Below are 19,793 nucleotides of genomic sequence, written 5' to 3' on the forward strand. Positions count from 1 at the left end.
AGAAGGATATTGATATCAGGCGACATCACGAGGAAACTGGGGATGCTTGAGATGATGATGAAGGTTTTCAGGGATATATATGATATCATATTCTGAATAAATACCATTTTTGCTGGGACAGATATCTCCATAGAGTATATACAAATTGGTTCATTCGAAGATTGAGAGAAGGCTTGACGAGAGGGAAAAGGACTCTTAAGTATCCGTATTCAGCCTTCCATCCATGGACATTCACTGTCTACCAGTCACCAACAGCTCTGACAGGGACTATAGAATCCAAAGTCACTCAATCTGTCTGTTCTGTACCGTTCCTGACAGAGTGACAGTCACTGCTATCGGCTCTCCGCCGTCCCCAACCTCGGCAGGGGACAGGGGAATCTATTTCGGTCACGGTGAATGGGCCGGTTCCTGACCCTTCCGGGCAGGCAGTCACTCCCGGGCACAGTAGTAAATCAGGCAAATCTATTATTACGGGCCTGACCGAAGCCGTGATGGATACCGAAAGCAACCCGACTCGGCGTGGCGGCGGGTAAATTGGTTAAAGTCGATTGCGGGAATAAGACAATATCCGCTGGTACAGGAAATTGCCGTTGTAAGGCATAGCAGGACGATTGGCATCTGTAGTAAAGATATTAGCTATATTTCTATATCTCCTATACTTTTTTGCATCATTCTTTTACTTGCCATTCCTTTCTTTAATTTCTTTTTTTCTCCTTTTTTTTTCCCCCCTGTAACGACTGCTTGCATCTGGAAAACTGCTGCATCGGCGTTTGCAGCGGCATGGCCTCTCGGAGCTAGTCCGAGTGCCGCGGGGCAATTCAATCGCGGGGACAGTGCACCGCGGAGACAATATTCTCTGAGCTTCTTTAAATCCAGGCCTCGATTTCTTTGTGATTTTCTTTTTGTCGGAGTCATTACCTGCATCATTTGCGAACAAACTATTCAGAGCACTGCGCGTCGTGTCGACATTTCCAACCCAAACTGTTTGATCAGCGCACCCGCGACAGCTCCGACAGCTACTAGCATGGCTTCTGCCAAGCCAACCATTGGCTTCGTTGGCCTCGGGGCCATGGGCTTTGGAATGGCCACCAACCTCGTCAAACAAGGCTACGTCGTCAAAGGGTACGATGTCTTCCCCAAGTCGGTTGAGCGCTTCAAGGAAGCAGGCGGTGTGCCCTGCTCGAGCCTGGCCGAGTCGGCAGAGGGAAGTCTGTACTATGTCTGCATGGTGGCGTCAGCGCCCCAGGTCCAAGAAGTCCTCTTCAACGAGGAGACCGGCATTGTCAAAGGTGAGCTTGTTGACAGGCTGATTTTTTTTTAAGTCCCCTGAGTAAGATTGCTAACGATCAACAGTCCTCCCAAAAGGCGCCACCTTCATTCTCTGCTCGACCGTCCCGTCGACCTACGCACAATCCGTGCAAGAGGAGCTGAAGGCCCGCGGGCGTGAGGATATCTACTTCATCGACAGCCCCGTGTCCGGTGGCGCCAAGCGAGCCGCCGATGGCACTCTCTCGATCATGGCTGGCGCCAGCGATGCGGCCCTCGAGAAGGGCAAGTTCCTGCTGCAAGAGATGGCCGACACCAGCAAGCTCTACCTCGTGCCCGGTGGCATTGGCGCCGGCAGCAACATGAAGATGGTCCACCAGGTGCTGGCCGGTATTCACATTCTCGGCGCCAGCGAAGCCATGGGTCTGGCTGCCCGTCTGGGCCTGGACGCCCGCACGGCAGCCGATGCGATCATCAAGTCGGATGCCTGGACGTGGATGCATGAGAACCGCCTCCAGCGGATGCTCGAGGAGGACTGGAACCCGGGTGCAAGTGCTCTAACCATTATCCTGAAGGATGTGGTAGGTTCGCAGGACTTACTGTCAAAAAGATTCAGTACTAAGCATATTTCTACCAGGGCATCATCACCTCCGTCGCGCGTCAGCACAAATTCCCCACCCCCCTCTCCTCCACCGCCGAGCAGGTCTATCTCACCGGGCTGGTCTACGGCTGGGGTCCCAAGGACGACTCCGCCATGGTCCGCATGTACTACCCCGAGCCCATCACCAAGGTGCAAGTGACCAAGTCGCCTGAAGAAGTCGCCCGAGCGCTCAAGCAGGTGACGGATATGATGACCTTCACGAACATCGCTGCTGCCGCCGAGGCGATCGCCTTTGCGCGGTATCTGAAGGTCGACATGCAGCAGTTCTACGAGCTGGTCGTCAACGCGGCCGGCGCCAGCAAGATGTTCAGCACGCTGGGGTTGCAGATGATCCAGGGCATCCAGTCTGGTGAAGCCCCTGCCGGCACGCTGCGCATCGACGATGTCGTCCGGGAGCTATCGGCGATTGTGCAGGTCGCACGCGATCTGTACTGCCCGCTGAACCTGGCGACGGAGGCGCTCAATCTGTTTTTGCTTGCGCAGCGAGCGGGATTGGGTGCGGAGGCGAGTACCAGCGTGCTGAAGGTGTGGGAGAATTAATTAGTACAGTTATGACTCCGTAAAGCACGAGTATATAATTTAGATGTATGTATGTATGTATGTATGTATGTATCTATATTCCATTGTCTGTGAATATACCAGAATATACCATTTTCTTGTCTAGAATGAGTAAATCGGTACGCAATCAGTAAATCAAATGAATAGAGACCGTTCCACAATCCTGACATCCATGATAGCCACTATTCCCACCAGGAGACACTCCGGATAAAGATTCCTGGAGAAATGCCTGGCATTTCCCCTCGGATAGAAGCCCGAGCGGGCTCCCCACACTCCGTCCCGCGACCGACCCCACTAGGTTGCCCCGACGTCAGAGGGCGGGCGCCTCGGACTTGATCCGATGCTGCCAGAGGGACGATCTTGCTGCCAGAACTATAGAATGCCCGTCCTCGCAGGTAACGACGTTCTCCTGGTCATGAACGTGTCAATCTAGAATTATTTCTTCGTGTTAATTAATCAGCAGGTATGTGCAGTTCTGCGTTGTCTCCGATCAAGTGGTGAATCTACATAGAAACTGAACAGTGCTGACCCCGCATTAGTTACGTCCGGACATCCCACCTAAATTAATTGTTGACACCAATTATTGACACCCGTGGGATTGGGATTATCAACTCCAACAGAAAGAAATATCGATATCTGAGATCTCACTCATCTACCATGCCGTCATCTCATCCCAAACTCCAGGGCAACCGCGCCCTCGAGATCCTCGACAAGGCCGCCGCCGGCAAATACGGCGTGCCGGGCATGTGCTGCTACAACATCGAGGGCATCCTAGCCACGGTGCGGGCCGCCGAGGCGAAGAAGTCGCCCGCCATGATCCTGCTCTTCCCCTGGGCCGTGCACTACGCTGACGGCCTGCTCGTCCACGCTGCCGCCGAGGCGGCGCAGAAGGCGAAAGTCCCCATCTCCGTGCACATGGATCACGCCCAGACGCCGGACATCATCCGCTATGCGGCCGACCTCGGCGGGTTCGACAGCATCATGGTCGATATGAGCCACTATGACAAGGAAGAGAACCTGGCCCTGACGCGCGAGCTGGTTGCGTACTGCCACGAGCGCGGCATCGCGACGGAGGCTGAACCGGGCCGGATCGAGGGCGGCGAGGACGGCGTCGCTGACACGGCGGATCTGACAGGCTTGCTGACGACACCGGAGGAAAGTCGCGAGTTCGTGGCCACAGGCATCGACTGGCTCGCACCGGCATTCGGCAACGTGCACGGCGAGTACGGGCCCCGCGGCATCCAGCTGGAGTACGACCGCCTGGCAGCCATCAACGAGGCCGTGGGCGACCAGGTCCGCCTCGTGCTGCACGGCGCCGACCCGTTCACGGAGGAGATCTTCCAGAAGTGCATCTCGCACGGTGTGTCCAAGGTCAACATCAACAAGGTCATGAACAACGAGTACACGCGGGTGCAGGTCGAGAAGGCCGGCAAGGCGCCCCTGACGGTGGTCCATGAGGAGGCGACGGCCGCGATGCAGAAGGCGGTTGAGCGGTGTATGGATATGTTGGGGTCGACGGGGAAGGCTGAATGAAGCATGAAAATTGCAAGTTGATAGATGCGTTGTTGATAGATATCATCAGGTATGCAGTATGCATGTGGATGAATTTGCTATTATTCCCGTTTGCAGAGAATTTGCAGCTTGAGCGCCGTTCATAGCATGTAAATAGTGTGTCCGTTCAATTTATTCATATTCCATACTCTGATCTGATCGGCAGAGATAGAGATAGAGATAAGAAGACGAAGATAGACGATAGGAGATTTCTCGAAATGGAAACTCTGGATTAATCAGCGTACACCCTATGTCTCTGTAATGAGTGTACTATATGAATAAAAAGGAAAAAGAACTTTTAAAAAAAATTAGAAATGAAAAAAAAATGGAAAAGAGAAAGAAAGGCTGACAGACAGAGAGAAGAAGTGCTGAAGATAGTAATGGGGATATTGTAGTAGGGTATCACCCACAGTAAATTATACCAAGTCCATCACATGATATTGTGATAATGACTGCTACAACGGAGAACGGACAGATATACAAACACACGTGCTCAGCCCAAGTCATATGATCCAAGTTGGAGGCTCACGTGTATTTTCTACACCTCAGACTACGCTACTCAAGAATATGAATATTTCGTTGTTTTTGGAGAGCTACATTCCAACAAAAGCCGGTACACTCCCTCTCTCTTCTCCGCAGATTCAAATTCAAGACTTGCTCCCTGACCTCTACGCAAAGAACGTGTGCGACGATCCGTGGTCCATCCAACGATATGCGGCCTGTCGCATTCTCAAGGACAGCGGGATACCCTGCTATATCTGGGCTGAAGATGCGCTGTCATACTATGGCGTCCGTACGGGGCTCTTCGATATCTGCATCGTAGTGGATGATGTCAAGCAAGCAGCGGACGTGCTGATCAAGCGAGGTTGGCTTCTCCACCTCCTGAGTTTCAACCTCGATATATGGATATAGAGGAGGGGACGTCCTATCTTGTCGAACCGCAAGTAGTTCGTGCCACAGTGGATCCCCTGAATTGTGTTGTCGCTCTCACAGCCTCCTCAGACTGGAATATCACACTCCCAGACGTATCTTCGCATGCATATTGCCATCCCCAGCGCGACGATCGCTGGCCTTTTATTCCACCCTTACACGACCTCCTCGACTCCCTGATCCAACGGTGGCTAGATGCCCGTGACGAGCCCTCAGCCTTTCGCATGCACCTAGCCAGTTTTCTAGGCTATCTCTACGATTATGTACCCATCTTACAGTTACCAGAATTTTCGCAGTACCTGAGGGTCGAGCAAGACAGTACCATTTCGATGTCCTCGCGGGCGTCAGCTATACAAGGGAACCTTTCAGGGAGCATCAACGAAAAGTCCGCGACTTGATACGGAAAGGAAAGTATGAATTGCGCGACTGCTCGGTAGAGAAGGACGATGAGCGGTTTTTTACCAAGGGAGTGGAGGCGAGGTTGTTGGCTTCGTTTCCGACACCAAGTCAGTAAATAATAAAGTATAGCCTTCCCCAGGGGTATGTATGTACATACATCTCGTATGCACGGGATTTCGGTCTGTGCTGTGCAACTTGATAGGAGGGTTTATGCGGTGCGGTCGGATTCGATTAGTGTGCATCTATCGCGGAGACAAGCAGCATGGTTTTCAGTGAACTCAGCTATGGAAGGCTTCAGATTTCCCACGGAGATGAATGAATGCATCGCATCCTTTTTCTCTGTTGAATCGAGTTAGAAGCTGATCTATATATCTACAAACAAGATAATATTAGTAGCTCAGATAATACAGATAATAGGTACTATTTGTATAGTGCCTCTAACTTAGTAAATGAGCAGTACTCTATTAAGGCAGATCTTGGTACTACGTTTAAAATTAAGGAAGGTACATACATACCTAGGTAAGCTATAGCCTATTATCTATCACTATTAGGCTATATTCTATAGGTTATAGGAGAGTCTGAGACTATTATTACCCTATCTTACTATAGACTTTGTATATCTGAAAGATACTAGAACAAGTACCTAGATAGGTACAATAAGATATCTCTAATAGTATTATTAGTGCCTCGAGGATGATATAGTCCTAATTTAAGCCGTTAGGAGACTACGATAAACTTATATAAATATCTTCCTTATATGCAGATAACAAAGACAGCAGATAAGAATACTTATCACAATATAGGTCAAGAATCTGGCAATTCATAGTGCTCTTTGCAAGTAGCAGATGGACTTGTACATACGGAGTACTCTACCCAGGATTTAGCGCCCTACATTACGCCTATATACTTGGGACGTGGCTCTCGTACCCCAGCCTCGCCAAAAACAAGTTGTTCACGCTTTACTCTGTATTACTGCCATTTAGTCCATTCTCGGAGTTCGCAACCTCAAAGGAACCTTGGAGCCGACGCGTGCTGTCCTGTTTCGGTTCCACAGCCTGTCGCTATGCCATTGCCATCTCGATATTTTGCCGACTTTCTCGCAGATGTTCTCTAGGTTCATCCATTCCTCATCGTCCTTTCTCAGTCCCTTTTAGATGTTCTAGGACAGTCTCAACAGGACTGACTTGTCACGGCGAAAGTGCTACAAAATACCGACTCGTCCGGAAGATTCGTGGCAGAAAGGCCAACGTATGGCTTGAAGTGGACAATTTCAACAATGAAATAGAATATGTGGCCAAGCGACCATCATCCGAGGAAAGTGACTGGCCCGCCTTCCGGCATGAATTGGAAAAACAGAGACTATTTGCAAATGATCCTATTATTCGGCCACTGATCGATTTCGTCCCTAATTCGGAACCTGCTGGAGCGATGATGATTCTCCAACCATTCCAGGAAACGCTCTGGGAAGCTCGAAATACGCGACCGTTCACGGCAAGGGAGATCAAATGGGTTATGAAAGGTGTTCTGTTAGCTATCTATACGGTCCACGTGAAGGGTCTTGTCTATACTGGTAAGAAGAACATAGTGGTACGGAAGGAAGAACGTCTGGCTTATTGCATGCATCTTCAGATTTAAAGATGGAAAATTTTGGGCTTTGGGGATTTGATCCCGACAAGCCAAATGAAAACGTCCGCGAGCTGATTGTCAGACTCGCTGATTGCGGTTCCAGTATGTCAGGTTCTTATTTCTGTCTTTTCTGTGCTAATTCTGATCTTTATACCAATCAGCGAACCATCCTGCAGAGAAATCACCTCCCTATCGTATCGGAGTCCGGAGGTCCACTTTGGCAAACCCTGGAGTCAGAGTACAGATGTTTGGTCTTGGGGGATAATTGTAAGTCATCCAACATCATAATCCAACATCGTAAGTGTACTGTACTTTAACTGATCTATCCCAGCTGGCTCAACTGCTCCAAGCACAAGTCGACTTCAAATCACCAGGAATGATGGTGCAATATCTACTGGAAAAACAACCCTCAAGGACAAAACAAAGGCTATTCACGATGCCTTAGCCATTGACTTTGATCTGCCCTCTGCTGGGTGTCGTCGCGGTCTTGATCTATCTGTATGCTCGCGAGCGGCAGAAGCAGCTTGAGGGACCTCCTGATCTTGCGCAGTTCATATTCCTATGCCTATTCCAAATGTGCCTGTGATGGCTTCATGGTCTTCCCGACTTGTACCACCTCCCAGCAACCCCCACGGTAAAACGCCACAAGAGCCGGCGTACCTGAAAGAAGGAATATAAATCGGAAAATTACGATATATTCAGTCCTCTCTGTCATAATCCATCGTCATCAAGCTGTAAGATATAAAATAAGGTTAGATAATTGTCTCTTGGGCAAAGTGAAAAGATATCCTCGGTATATGGATATATATATTTGAGCCAGCGAGATGAGTCGTGATAATACAGGTATGGTACAGTATATACAGTGCGTAGGTGCAATGCATATATTTAGAGCCAATTGAAGAAAAGAAAAAAAAAACCCCCCCAAAAAAAAGACAAAAACCAGAGACGAGAAACAAAAACGAAAAAAAAAGAGCCGAGAAAAAGTAACGTGACATAAAAAAGACATTGGACTGTGTGGGAATCGAACCCACGACCTCTCCCACATCCCACATTTTGTTGTGTTGTGCTATGCGAAGGGAGCGCACTACCACTGTGCAAACAGCCCAAGTGGACGTTGCGGGGTTTTGCCAAGGTGGATTTATAAATAAGCACCCACTTCCATTTTCTATTTTTGCCACTTAACTGCAACAGGTGGAAGTGCCTTGAAAGTAGTACTCTGTACATAACATCCAGAGAGAGTCTGGAGCTTCCTAGGTAGCTAACGATGATAAATAACAATGGTGAATCATGTGTGTGGTCATGCAGATCTATCAGTATGATAAAATAGGTGGGGTAGGTCAATCTGCAAGTGCAACATCCTCAATTCTAAATTACCGCAGACACACGCTAGGCTAGCAGCAGGGAGTTTCACTTGGGCAATATAGTGATATTTAATGAAAGATAGTAAGGAAATGGCGTGAATTGGAGGTTCTACAGTTGGATGGTGACTGTGTGAATGCATTTATCACGTGATTTAATATCACGTGACTCTCAGATGGAATTTGATTTCGGCCTGATCAACATCTTCAATGGTATATATTTTTTTTTATAGATTCAAACTGTATAGGTACAGCTGGCGCAAAGAAAATAGCTCGCATTTACAGTATTGTGTAAGAACATGCAGTGCAGTATGACAAAAGAGATGCAACAGACAGACAATCAAGCTGGCTAGTTATCCTATTTAAAACGCCAACATCTTCTTGATCTCCGCAATCGCCTTACCCGGGTTCAGACCCTTCGGGCACGTCCGCGAGCAGTTCAGAATGGTGTGGCATCGGTACACGCTCATGCTGTTGTTCAACATCGCCTTACGCTCTTCTGTCTTCTCGTCACGAGAGTCGGCCAGCCAGCGGTAGGATTGCAGCAGAATGGCCGGGCCCAGGTACTCCTCGCTGTTCCACCAGTACGACGGGCACGATGTCGAGCAGCACGCGCAGAGAATACATTCGTAGAGACCATCAAGCTTCCGGCGTTCCTCAGGAGATTGACGGTTCTCAAGGCCCTGCAGAAAGTCAGATCAATTAAAAAATAAGAAGAAAGAAAGAAACTACTCACGTCCGGCGACTTGGTCTCCCGCTGAAGGTAGGGCTTGATCGACTTGTACTGCTTGTAGAACTGAGTCAGGTCAGGAACCAAGTCCTTGACCACGTAGGTGTGCGGCAGAGGGTAGATCCGAGATTCCTTGGTGGTGTCGGTGGGAATGCGGCCTAGAACCGTCAGCATGTCACAATTCCACCAAAAACCACTCCTAAATGTACGTACACAGGCAAGCCAACGTGTTGACTCCGTCAATGTTCATCGCACAGCTACCGCAGATACCCTCTCGGCAGCTTCGGCGGAAGGTCAAGGTCGGGTCGATCTCGTTCTTGATCCGGATCAGCGCGTCCAGCATCATAGGACCCGTCTTGTTCAGATCCAACTGGTAGGTCTGCATGCGAGGCTTCTCGGTCGGACGGTCGGGGTTCCATCGGTAGATGTGGAAGGTCTTGATCCGGGGCTGTTGCGACGCCGCGGGCTCCTTCACCGTCGAGGTCTGGGATTCGGGAACCGGCTTGGTGCTGGCAGAGGCCGCTTCAGTGACCTTGGAAATAGGGTCCAGGGTGGCATAGGAGCGCGCAAACACAGAGGGTACGGTAAAGATCGGCCGAGAGGAGGCCAGCAGGCGCGAGGAGGAACGGAGGGCAGCCATGGTGGGCAGGGACAAGACTCCAGGCGGCCGCAATCACTCAGTTAAGAGCGCGGCAGTCGATGTTCAAGTATCTGAGGAGCAATGGGAGGTGGAGAGCGGAGAGATGACGCGAAGAGGAAGAGATTGCGATGAAGCACAGAGAGCCAGTGGTGAAGGTGCAGTTGCAGGTTCGCCTGCTTGTTAGCCTACTAACCTCGGGACGGCCGTTCGGCAGTGCTGACTCAGCAGAGCAGGCCAATCAGCCGTCAGCTAATTCCAAGCGACTCGGAGAGTCACGGCAGTGGGCGATTCCACGTGATGTTTGAAATGATCACGATCCAATATCACAGCCTGAAGCGTATCATTTGAAGTACGCTCGTTTAACATTTCTTCTGGCTCACTAAGGAGGTTTCTCTTGCACGATGTTGTTCCAGGTTGCTCCTTGGAAACTCTCCAATCCAAGCGGTTCCTTCCTTCCGGAGTTTAGCCCGAAGGTTGCCGACAGCAGAGCATTGCATCTGATTTTGATTCTCCTCCAGGAAATTCGAATGACGCAATCCTTGCTACCTAACTGCGTGCATACTAACTACAGGACAACGAGCTTCAGGCAGAAGAGCTGTTTCAGCTTTGTGAACTTCTGCAGAAACAGAAAATGAAGGGATATGGCACAAGAGAGTCTACAGAGTCGACCGTCTAATAGACAGCAGATTTCCAACATGGAAGAATAGCCAGAGCCAATTGTTGCGTCCGAATTCAATCTCATTGCTAGTTTCCATTCTGCTGCGCGGACACTTTCAAGATGCAGAGACAGGGATCACGCATGACATCGTCGCTACTCTGGTCTCAATCCTTCGTGGAATACCAACCTTGGATATATCTGGGCCGTGAAAAGAGCCAACTGTTTTCAAGGTCATGGCATAGCATACGCGAATAGCTTCCAGCTGCACGACACGTCAAGGAGACGGACTGGAGGCAACAGGCGATATCATTACTTGAGAACTTCCAGACACTCACCAGCTATCATACAAAGAGCAAGATTGAAGGACTATTAAAAGGAGACCGTATTGAGTGGGGCTTGTTGCAATGGTGCTTCCAACTGCTAATCTCAGCGTATGTGTCACCATGAATAATGTACAGGTACATTGACACGGCGTTTGCTGCTTTCTGGAGCTCTCCGGCAAAGTCGCCATGTCCTGACTGCGCCCTATCAACATAATTCTGGCCATGTGTACATGCAGTCAGGATTCTCCCTCAACAGAGCGCGAGTCATTTTGCTTGCCGTTTTTCTGGTCTCATCAAAGCAACAGCTCCCTCCCGTCTCCATCTTCATCGCCTGCGGCATTTCGTCGAACCAGCTGAGTCGACTCTCCGGTTTCTCACCCTGATCGTTCGCGCTGCCGACCTCGAATTCCACCTTCGTCTCGTGCGTTCCTCGGCAGGAGCACAAGCTCATTTTCGTGGCTGCCGCCCTTGATGGCAGCTTGGCGTTGGCCTCCCCGAGTTCCTCGGAGGAGTTTATGCGATCTTCCCATCGGACGGGGAGAATATCTCATCTCAGATTTCTATGCAAGTCCTTCTATAGTAAGTATTAATCTTATTAGTAATATACTGACAAACATGCAGGGCACGTTTCTGAGCTCCTTTTCTTTTTCTTTTTCTTTTTTTTTTCCTGTAAACCAGATACTGATATGCAGATAGTCGGATATGTCCTACTTTTTGTGTTAGAATTCCTGCGGTTGCGGACTTGCCTTCAAAATCCACGACGATGGAAGAATAGTCACAAACTAAAATCTTAGATCAATCAATAAGCTGCCAGAGCGGCAAAGGACCTCTCCCATTCAGTACTGAGGTTGGCTATGAGAAACCTGAGCAAAGGCACGAGTCAGAGACAGATTAGGAAGGTGGAGCCGGAGTTAAGCTTGAACTGTGTACGGAGTACTCCATACTCCCCACGGAGCACAGTAAACACTACCGTAGAGACCCACCAAAGTTTCGAGAGCATAGGAATCAGAAGTTCAGAACGCTTCGCCATGGTTGTTATTGTTATTGTTGACCGAAATGCACAGTACTAATAATTGAATATTAATGTCTCGCCAAGAACAATCAGCGCGGCACGGCAGTCGTAACTTAAAGCTTTGTTTACTTGGCAGCCTTGACAACCGACCATAACCTGGATGCCTGACCTTGTTATTCTGCGACCACAGAGATGGCTTGTTCCCCCGACTCTCTGGCTTCCTGTCTGTAGCAAACCACAAGGGAGCCTCTCTATGTTCATCCCAAATATTGGTCCGAAGCGCATCTACAGGAGTGCGTGTGCGGTTTCGACAAGAACGTCCCTCTGGAGCGCGTGATCAAACGACCGCTTTCTGAGTGTCATGAGTTCCAAGTGGCTATCCAAGATCCCAAGTTGCCTTTCAAGTCTCGAGTGAACCTCATCAAGAGAAATGTGGACGGCGGCGCACCAGGATTTTTCATTCGAGAGCTTCTGACCGGGCTCTGTAGCGGGTGGTCGCACGATATTCTGCACACTCTTCGCGGCAGACCGGAAATGGGAAGGGTTGCATGGAAGTGAGTATTGCTCGGACACTCTTGACGACCACCCATCCTGCTAACAGCAGTAGATACTGGTTCCCAGATCATATCCTTCCCTTTCAATTTGGCCATGTTGTGGTGGACATCCCCACCGATTGGTGCCTCCATGATTATCCGAACCCTGCTGAATATCCGATAAGCTTTCCCATTGTCGCGTGCATCAAAGACAAAATAAATGATGAATAGCCTTGAATCCTGTCGGAAGCAGCAGTATACGTAAGTCACAAAACGTGTCCGTCTCGACCCAGACATGAATCGTATCGGTGTTGGCCGCAATGGCCGAAAAGCAAGCGGAGGCTCTAAAAAGAGATCGATTTTCAGAGGATGTGATCAAGGATGAGCTTGCTGCTTTCCATGTAAGCTCGTCTCTGAGTCTTTTCCTGAAGTAACTGCGCGATTAACATGTTTGCAGCCTGCCTTGATTCTTGTCTCATCAGACTGGGTCCAAGTCGTACAAGCGCATCTGTCGAGTTCCTACATTGACGCACTCAACGATCCATCGCTGCCATTGGTTCATGACTTTAATATCGAACAAAGCGTACCACTCCATCTCGCAGATGACAAATTCTTTGAAAAACTATTTGCTTGTCTTTCTGCCTTGGTCGATTCTTACTTGCAACTCGAGAACTTATTCTGTCTTCGTCAACCTCTCCAAGCGGATGCTGTACAGCAAAACCTCTGGTCGCGGTCACCTCAAGCTCCGCCGTGGTCTACGTCTGCTGTACGCCGGAGATCGAAAAGACCAAAGTCTCATCGCACGAAGCCTCCGGGTGCTTATCTTGAAAGATGGACAATGCGGAATCCCTAAGCTGACGAATACAAGGCTTTATACGGAATAGATTGTCCGTAAATCTTGACCATATATTAAATACTATCTGGACACTAATCGCGACCTAGTTGCGGTGATACGGCCTTTTGAAACCCTTCCAATTGACGCAACCTGGAAAGCCCTCCTGGTTGTATGATGGACTCACGCCGTTGTCTTGGAACGACTCCATGTTTTGAGTAACGGTCCTTCCTTCTCGAGCAGATCTACCATGCTGACGGCAAAGACGGCGCACAAATTAAACTCCTGGCTAACCTGGATCCGAAGCTTTGGAACATGGCCTTCGGATTCCAAGTGCGTCTCGTTTAGGGTAAGGCTTTGCAGACGACCAGTCAGGGCGTCCTTGTCGTCTTTATCTTCTTGCTGTATTTTCCTGGAGTCGTAGACCGCCTGTCCAGTCTTGGGATGATTTGACTCATGGTGGGCCTAGAAGATTCAGCCATGGCAACAATGTTCACACTTGGCTGCGTTTACCTGTTATCACTATTTGCATCAGTCACTATGGACGTGAAAGGATCATCTCCCAATGGTTCGAGGCATTTTTTAAGGAACTAGTCGATGTATTCAGGGGAAAAGGTGGCCCACTTAAAGGTCATCGATCGTTGGGCAACGGAAACGAGGAAGACACTGGTTATACATCCACTGAGTTAGTTTGCGGGCCCAAAAGTGGAATCAAGTGTGACACCCACGTTCTATCGTATCCTGATAGCTCGCTGGGTTCGATACGCCTTTGAGGATTCAGCTCCGCCACTCGCCGAAGGCGCTCGCACATCATTCCAATCATTTGTGATGCCTCTTGAGCCCTGACTCGATCCGTCTGGCTGCCCACCAAATTCTCGTCATCCCATCTGTGGACCTTTGCCTTGGTCTACATTAATTAAATGACAAGAGATTAGTTCAACGGAAGAGATGTGTAGTCGGTGTGTAGTTCTCACCTCTACAGAGCAATACACGAGGTCATCTATTCTTGTCCAAACGGCCCCGGAATCGCTCTGGACATATCCTTTGCGAAACAAGCTTGCATCATTGATGGTGACACACTCAACTCTGGGAGCGCTGATGTGGAAAGTTGCTGCCACTCTAGATGCCACATCCCCTGGCCGCTACCCATAGCCTTGGATTTTGAGACAGCAGATGACTACAGGGATGCCTGGAGGAATAGATAGGCCATCACATTGGTTGCTATCTCCGGTTTTGCTCTTCTCTCGTGAGCAGACGCGTCAGTGTCTGTAGTGGAAGGGTGGTAGGAGGAACCGCTTCCCGGTTCCAAGACAACTTCGTGTTTCCTTTCGGGAGTGCTCCCTGGACTGCCTATGGTCGTACTCGACACATATCCCTCCCGTGTTGTTGTAGTTTTGGCCCTCTGTGGTCTGGGACTGGCCGTCGAATCCGGCAAATCACGCCGTTCCTTTACAACAGCAAGGGATGCGAGGAACGGCCCAAGTAGTCCACCTTCATTGATGACTACCGAGTGCCTCGATAACGAGAGCTTGTCAGATCCTAGGCCAATCAGTTGACTCCGGACCCTTCCGTCAAGTTTTTTGAAGTCGAGGTAGTCGCTCAATATACCGGGGAAGATATCCTCCACCAGAGGCATCTCCTCAATTCTGAAATACTTCAGTTTCCTGGCATCCCAGGAGCTACCTGATTGCCTTAAAACAGTTGTGGGAATATCCATTGCCAAGGTCGATATTTGCAGTCTTGTCCTTGAGCGTCCGTCGTCAACTGCTCGTAGGTAGACAAAGATGGATGCCTCTCCATCACCACGGGAACACGCCGTGATAACAACCCCGCAGCTGGAAGCAGAGGCCGATGCTTTTTCTGGCAGACTGCATATGCACACGTCTTTATGTACCTACGCTGGGCGCCAGTTGTCCGTCTGGCGTCATTTCTGTGGTCCAATGAACATTATCTGCTCTCTCCTTTGTTTGCCCTTGAGGCGGCGGAAGAGGGGACACCTCTCTTTTGAACAAAGCATCATGTCAGATCGATATTTTATTTTTATTTTTGTTTCCCCATTTTTCATACTATTATAATGATTCTAAAATTAGCAGCACTTTATCACATGAAGGATGAATGTGTTCAAGGAAAGGGGTTTGTTGTCTGGCTGCCGAAATGGCAGCACCATCTCACAGATTAGATTATAAGGAAGTTAAGATGGACCTGCAAAATATTTAGAGCAAGTTGCATGCTATTGCAAGGTATTAATAGTTTACATTATCTCGGTGAATTATTTTTTCTTTCTTTTTTTAGATAAAAGACAATCCAGAGACATATGAGGTAGAGAAGTTCATTCAGTAAGTTATTATCTTAAGATCCATTTCCCCTAAATCTCAGGACAACTACGATAGGGAAGACGAAAAATCCTATTAATTTAATTTATTCTACATTGTAGAAATATGATGGCTATGATAAACATATTGCCCAAACCAGTTCTCTTCTTGACCTTTGATGGTAAGAAGCAACAAAGGCAGAAAGACAAACGAATGTTATTTCTTGATTTATTTTTTTAAAGAGGAAGAAGACGAATAACAATTTGTCATCTGCCAGTTGAAGCTGTTCTCTTTGCTCCATGTTGAAGTAAGTCGTGGCCATATCAACGGCTGCGATGAATCTGGATCGTTGAGTCGGGTGCTGTTGAGACTGCCGCGGTGATTCCAGACATTCGATCAGTACTGCATGTACATGTATTTCGGGCACTAGATGTCGATAACAACATGTACTCCCTATATCCAAGCGTATTGACTATTCATGTCCTAGGTAGAATTGTTTTGTTGGTGGGTCTCCAGTTCTGTTCACATTCCCAGTACGGTAGTTTCCGGTCCAGTTCAATCACCTCTGCCTTAACTCCGAGCGTCAATGACAACCAAAGAACCAGCTTTCTTTCTAGCAGCTTGTTGTGATTGATTCGATGCTAAGACACCTACCGAGCGAAAATCTGCGGTCACCCTGATGACTGGCTTTTCTTTCTCGCGCCATCAGATCAGGCTGAGCGGTGGGTGAGTCACCAGGTGCTAGCTACCGGCTGGAAGTACAGTATACAGCTCAGCCTTAGTGGGGACACAAAAGCAAGCTTAAGCTCTTCTATAAAGCTCTTCTCGTCAATATACGGTTTCTTGAATTGGATATTATTTACTTTGAGAGGGGTAGCGAATTCAAGAGGAACTTATTCGACTTGCAAGGCTCGAGCAAGATGGGCCTTCTAGATCTGCCGTCCGAGATACTTGCTCAGTGTGCTGGGTATGACGACTTCGCCGACCTGGCCACTGCCCGCCTCTCTTGCAAACGACTTGCCGACATCGTTGCCCCGATGCTCCTTCGCCGCATCAAAGTGTCCATATCACAGGCCTCTCTAGACAGACTCGAAGGACTCTCCCAGAACCCTGGCATTGCCAAATCGATCGAAACGGTCGAGATTAATCTATCGTGCTACGAGGGCCCCCAGGCGAAGGACTTTGACCTGTTCAGAAAGTGCCGGATCTGCAATCTCTGCCGGAGCATTGAGATGTATGAACGGGAGCTTTTCGACATGGCCGGCGACAGCTACGACGAAGAAACGGCGAAGATGGAAAAGGACCTTAAGAAGGGTGTCCAGATCACGAGGGAATGGCGCGCTGTTCAGCAACGGGACTGTGACATGGACAATCTCACCCCGAGCCAGAGGCTCCTCACTGATGCTCACCAGGAATATCGCCGCCTATATGAGGACCAGGCACTCGCAAAGAAAGACAATGGGCATGTGTCGAGGCTGTCAAATGCGTTCCAACGATTCACAAGGCTTCAAAGAGTCGTGCTTTCAGACGACCCTTGGAAGGAATCTGAGCTAGAAGTTAAAGAAGATAGATCTAAATTCTCAGACGCACCGCTAAAGTCAACTTGCTTGAGGGCGTTTCCCTGGCAAGGACACTTCTACCTCCGCCCAGAAATGACCTCTCCTGCGGAGCTCATTCCGGACATCTTCAGCGCCATGGAGAAATCCTCCACGTTCCCAAGAGAATTCGACTTCTCTATCTACCCATCCGACGACCTCGCTGTTCTGGAGATGTCGTCAGAGCAGCTTCACTGCATTCGTCGCGTCCTGCACAAGGCGAAGAGGTTAAATATCTCTATCGCTCTGGCTGTGATATGTATCTACCGCCCATACCGCGAGATCCATCACGTGGGGAACCTGACGCGTGCTTTCTTGGGGGGCTGGAGGACCTCACCCTCAGCTTGGGAAACTATCCCTCCCGCTTCACTCATGAGGAGCCAAAGATCTCTGCAGCGCAGATCCTGCCGCTGCAAACACAGACGTGGCTACGCCTGCAGAGTCTGGCATTGAGAAATATCCCGTTCCATGAAGAGGAAGTCAACTCCTTGATAAAGCGATGCAACAAGGAATTGAAAACATTACACATTCGAAACTCGTATCTTCTCTCCGGATCATGGCGCGACGCAGTCGAGCATCTGAGGATCTGGGATAAGCTGGAAGAAGTCATTTTCGACGCTCCAAGAGGGGGAGGATTTGGGCACCGGTACGATTACCCCCGTGGTGATCCTAGTGAAGAAGTCACCGAGTAACTCCTTCGTGGACGGGAGGACAACCCGGTGGCAAAGTTTCTTCATTGATTAGCGGCAGACACATTTGTGGATGGATAAGAAGTTGATCTAGTCTCGGATCATCTGCCTGGTCGTCTTCAGCCAAGGACAGCAGGGCAGCAACTCAGTCGTCTGCTGAGTTAATATAGCGAGATATCCCCTGAGGCATGTATATACGTCTGCGGATCCAGATTGCTCCGTTTTCTCGGATATGAACTTCAAGACGATCTGAGCAGTTCGCCGATTGTTGAACGAGTTTTTTACCTACCTAGGTAGGAGCGTCTAGCAGTACTACATCGCTGACTAAGCGTCGATAAGATCAACACGGAGTACTGAGATGTCATTGGCTTGTTGACCCCCATAGCCCCTGAATCGGCGATTAACTCATGTCTTCCCCGGATTCTTTTCCCTCCACCTGAGAGGGGCTGGCTCGAGTTCCTGTTCTCCCGGAGTCCTCAGTGCTACTCCTGGCTGTCGCCAAGTCATGGCTCTGATCACGAGAGATACCCCACTGTATGCGATGCGCATTTCGCATTGAACTTGTGTTCCGCGGCTGTCAACGCTTCTTATCAGTGAATACAGAAGCTATAAATGATATGGAGGACTTCATACCAGCATTAATAATTACTGCGCTGCTCGATTCACTGCTACATATCTACCTGCTACCTACCTATCTACATAGCAAATTGATTATACCAGTCAAGTCGCAACGGAAAACCAGTTACTATCGACCTCGAGAATCGTTTACTTGTCGCATCGCATGATTTCATCGTTTAGAAGTGCTGGATTCGTTAGCGCATTATAATCACGTACAGCATCGTATCGACCATGGCGTCGGCAGAGGGAGAAGTTTCTTCCCAATCTCAATCACAATCTCAATCACAATCTCAATCGCAATCTCAATCGCAATCTCAACCCCGACATCCTATCTTTGCAATACCCAGACGGAAGCCGGTACCGGCACCGGCGCCTATCCCGGTACCTGTACCTACTGGGCCAGAAGCAACCGTGCCAGCAGAAGAAGTGGGCGCACCGCAAGCAACAGTGGCCACAGAAGCAGCGACATCACCAGACGCAGCAGCAACAGCAACAGCATCAGCACCAGTCCCCAATGAAAAGGGACCAACTCTGGAATGGGAAGCTACCCGTTCCAATTCCAGCGGAGGAAGAAGGCTGAAATTCGCATTGCCGTTCGCATTTCCTGCTTTCAGAGCATTGAAAGACATCATCACTACGAGACAGCCCTTTGCAAACGACAAGCGCAAACGTCGGCTCCTCATCGGTGGGATTGTAGCTGTGGTGGTGATAATAATCGCGTTGATTATCGGCCTTGCTGTGGGATTGACGGTGGGGCGGAGGTATGTTTTCTTTCTTCTTCTTCTTCCCCTAATTAAATTCAAAGAAAGACCAAGCTGAAGTATGTTTCATACAGACACACCTCTAACCTCCCCCTCCCAACCAACAACGGCGGCCCCTACACAGGCGACCTAACCTACTACGCGCCCGGCCTCGGCGCCTGCGGCATCTACAGCACCTCGTCCGACGCCATCTGCGCGGTCTCGCACATCATCTTCGACGCCGCGCAGATAGGCTCCGATCCCAACGCGAACCCGCTGTGCGGGCTGAAGCTTCGCCTGCGCCGCAACGGGAAGAGCGTCGACGTCACGGTCGTGGATCGCTGCGTGGGGTGCAAGGCGACGGATATTGACACCACGACGAGTGTGTTTGCGCAGTTGGCGGAGATTGAGCAGGGACGGGTCACGGTTGAGTGGGCGTGGTTGGAGGATGCGCCTGTTGAGATGGCGGATCTAACTTGACAGATCTGGCTAATCTAGCTGATCTAACCGGTCTAACCGATCTAATTGATCTACTGATCTTTGATGTTGGCTGGATCTCTGTACAGAAAAGCCAAACTGTGTTACGAAAAGGGTGTGATACCCATGAGCTGTGTTTGGATAGGCCTTTCTTGTGTCCTTTTCTAACCTTTATATACCCTTGCTTCTTCACGGCTAGTTTATGATGTACCCAGGTATTTATTTCACGCCATGCCATTGTGATCTGTTGTCATACAGCAACTCAACACACGAAAAAAAGAGCAA

At 49.4% G+C, this 19,793-nt stretch overlaps 9 protein-coding genes and 1 non-coding gene across 10 annotated transcripts; 6 read left to right on the plus strand and 4 right to left on the minus strand.

Moving 5' to 3' along the window:
- Positions 1–1,024: 1,024 nt before the first annotated feature.
- Positions 1,025–2,467, plus strand: VTN77DRAFT_8068 (uncharacterized protein; the record flags this gene model as incomplete). The annotated part of the gene is made up of 3 exons (XM_069424525.1): positions 1,025–1,289; positions 1,354–1,847; positions 1,904–2,467. 3 exons carry the CDS (start codon positions 1,025–1,027, stop codon positions 2,465–2,467), a joined length of 1,323 nt encoding a protein of 440 aa, XP_069274802.1.
- A 675-nt stretch (positions 2,468–3,142) lies between these two features.
- VTN77DRAFT_8069 (uncharacterized protein) lies at positions 3,143–4,018 on the plus strand (the record flags this gene model as incomplete). The annotated part of the gene is made up of 1 exon (XM_069424526.1): positions 3,143–4,018. One exon carries the CDS (start codon positions 3,143–3,145, stop codon positions 4,016–4,018), a length of 876 nt encoding a protein of 291 aa, XP_069274803.1.
- A 585-nt stretch (positions 4,019–4,603) lies between these two features.
- On the plus strand, positions 4,604–7,256 carry VTN77DRAFT_8070 (uncharacterized protein; the record flags this gene model as incomplete). The annotated part of the gene is made up of 5 exons (XM_069424528.1): positions 4,604–4,901; positions 4,949–5,351; positions 6,565–6,935; positions 6,995–7,093; positions 7,153–7,256. 5 exons carry the CDS (start codon positions 4,604–4,606, stop codon positions 7,254–7,256), a joined length of 1,275 nt encoding a protein of 424 aa, XP_069274804.1.
- A 741-nt stretch (positions 7,257–7,997) lies between these two features.
- Positions 7,998–8,096, minus strand: VTN77DRAFT_t121. The gene has a single exon. It is a non-coding gene; the product is annotated as a tRNA-Ala (tRNA).
- A 615-nt stretch (positions 8,097–8,711) lies between these two features.
- On the minus strand, positions 8,712–9,719 carry VTN77DRAFT_8071 (uncharacterized protein; the record flags this gene model as incomplete). Its single annotated transcript, XM_069424529.1, has 3 exons — positions 8,712–9,032; positions 9,086–9,237; positions 9,293–9,719. 3 exons carry the CDS (start codon positions 9,717–9,719, stop codon positions 8,712–8,714), a joined length of 900 nt encoding a protein of 299 aa, XP_069274805.1.
- Positions 9,720–9,756: 37 nt separating this feature from the next.
- Positions 9,757–10,085, minus strand: VTN77DRAFT_8072 (uncharacterized protein; the record flags this gene model as incomplete). Its single annotated transcript, XM_069424530.1, has 2 exons — positions 9,757–9,939; positions 9,984–10,085. The coding sequence occupies 2 exons, from the start codon at positions 10,083–10,085 to the stop codon at positions 9,757–9,759; spliced, it is 285 nt and encodes a 94-aa protein (XP_069274806.1).
- A 2,480-nt stretch (positions 10,086–12,565) lies between these two features.
- VTN77DRAFT_8073 (uncharacterized protein) lies at positions 12,566–13,098 on the plus strand (the record flags this gene model as incomplete). Its single annotated transcript, XM_069424531.1, has 2 exons — positions 12,566–12,646; positions 12,703–13,098. 2 exons carry the CDS (start codon positions 12,566–12,568, stop codon positions 13,096–13,098), a joined length of 477 nt encoding a protein of 158 aa, XP_069274807.1.
- A 1,156-nt stretch (positions 13,099–14,254) lies between these two features.
- On the minus strand, positions 14,255–14,794 carry VTN77DRAFT_8074 (uncharacterized protein; the record flags this gene model as incomplete). Its single annotated transcript, XM_069424532.1, has 1 exon — positions 14,255–14,794. The coding sequence occupies one exon, from the start codon at positions 14,792–14,794 to the stop codon at positions 14,255–14,257; it is 540 nt and encodes a 179-aa protein (XP_069274808.1).
- A 1,515-nt stretch (positions 14,795–16,309) lies between these two features.
- On the plus strand, positions 16,310–17,437 carry VTN77DRAFT_8075 (uncharacterized protein; the record flags this gene model as incomplete). The annotated part of the gene is made up of 1 exon (XM_069424533.1): positions 16,310–17,437. The coding sequence occupies one exon, from the start codon at positions 16,310–16,312 to the stop codon at positions 17,435–17,437; it is 1,128 nt and encodes a 375-aa protein (XP_069274809.1).
- A 1,085-nt stretch (positions 17,438–18,522) lies between these two features.
- On the plus strand, positions 18,523–19,511 carry VTN77DRAFT_8076 (uncharacterized protein; the record flags this gene model as incomplete). Its single annotated transcript, XM_069424534.1, has 2 exons — positions 18,523–19,052; positions 19,127–19,511. 2 exons carry the CDS (start codon positions 18,523–18,525, stop codon positions 19,509–19,511), a joined length of 915 nt encoding a protein of 304 aa, XP_069274810.1.
- Positions 19,512–19,793: the final 282 nt, after the last annotated feature.

The sequence above is a fragment of the Rasamsonia byssochlamydoides genome, assembly GCF_041956645.1.
Source record: "Rasamsonia byssochlamydoides strain NRRL 3658 unplaced genomic scaffold VTN77scaffold_69, whole genome shotgun sequence".
In the NCBI taxonomy this organism is placed as follows: domain Eukaryota; kingdom Fungi; phylum Ascomycota; class Eurotiomycetes; order Eurotiales; family Trichocomaceae; genus Rasamsonia; species Rasamsonia byssochlamydoides.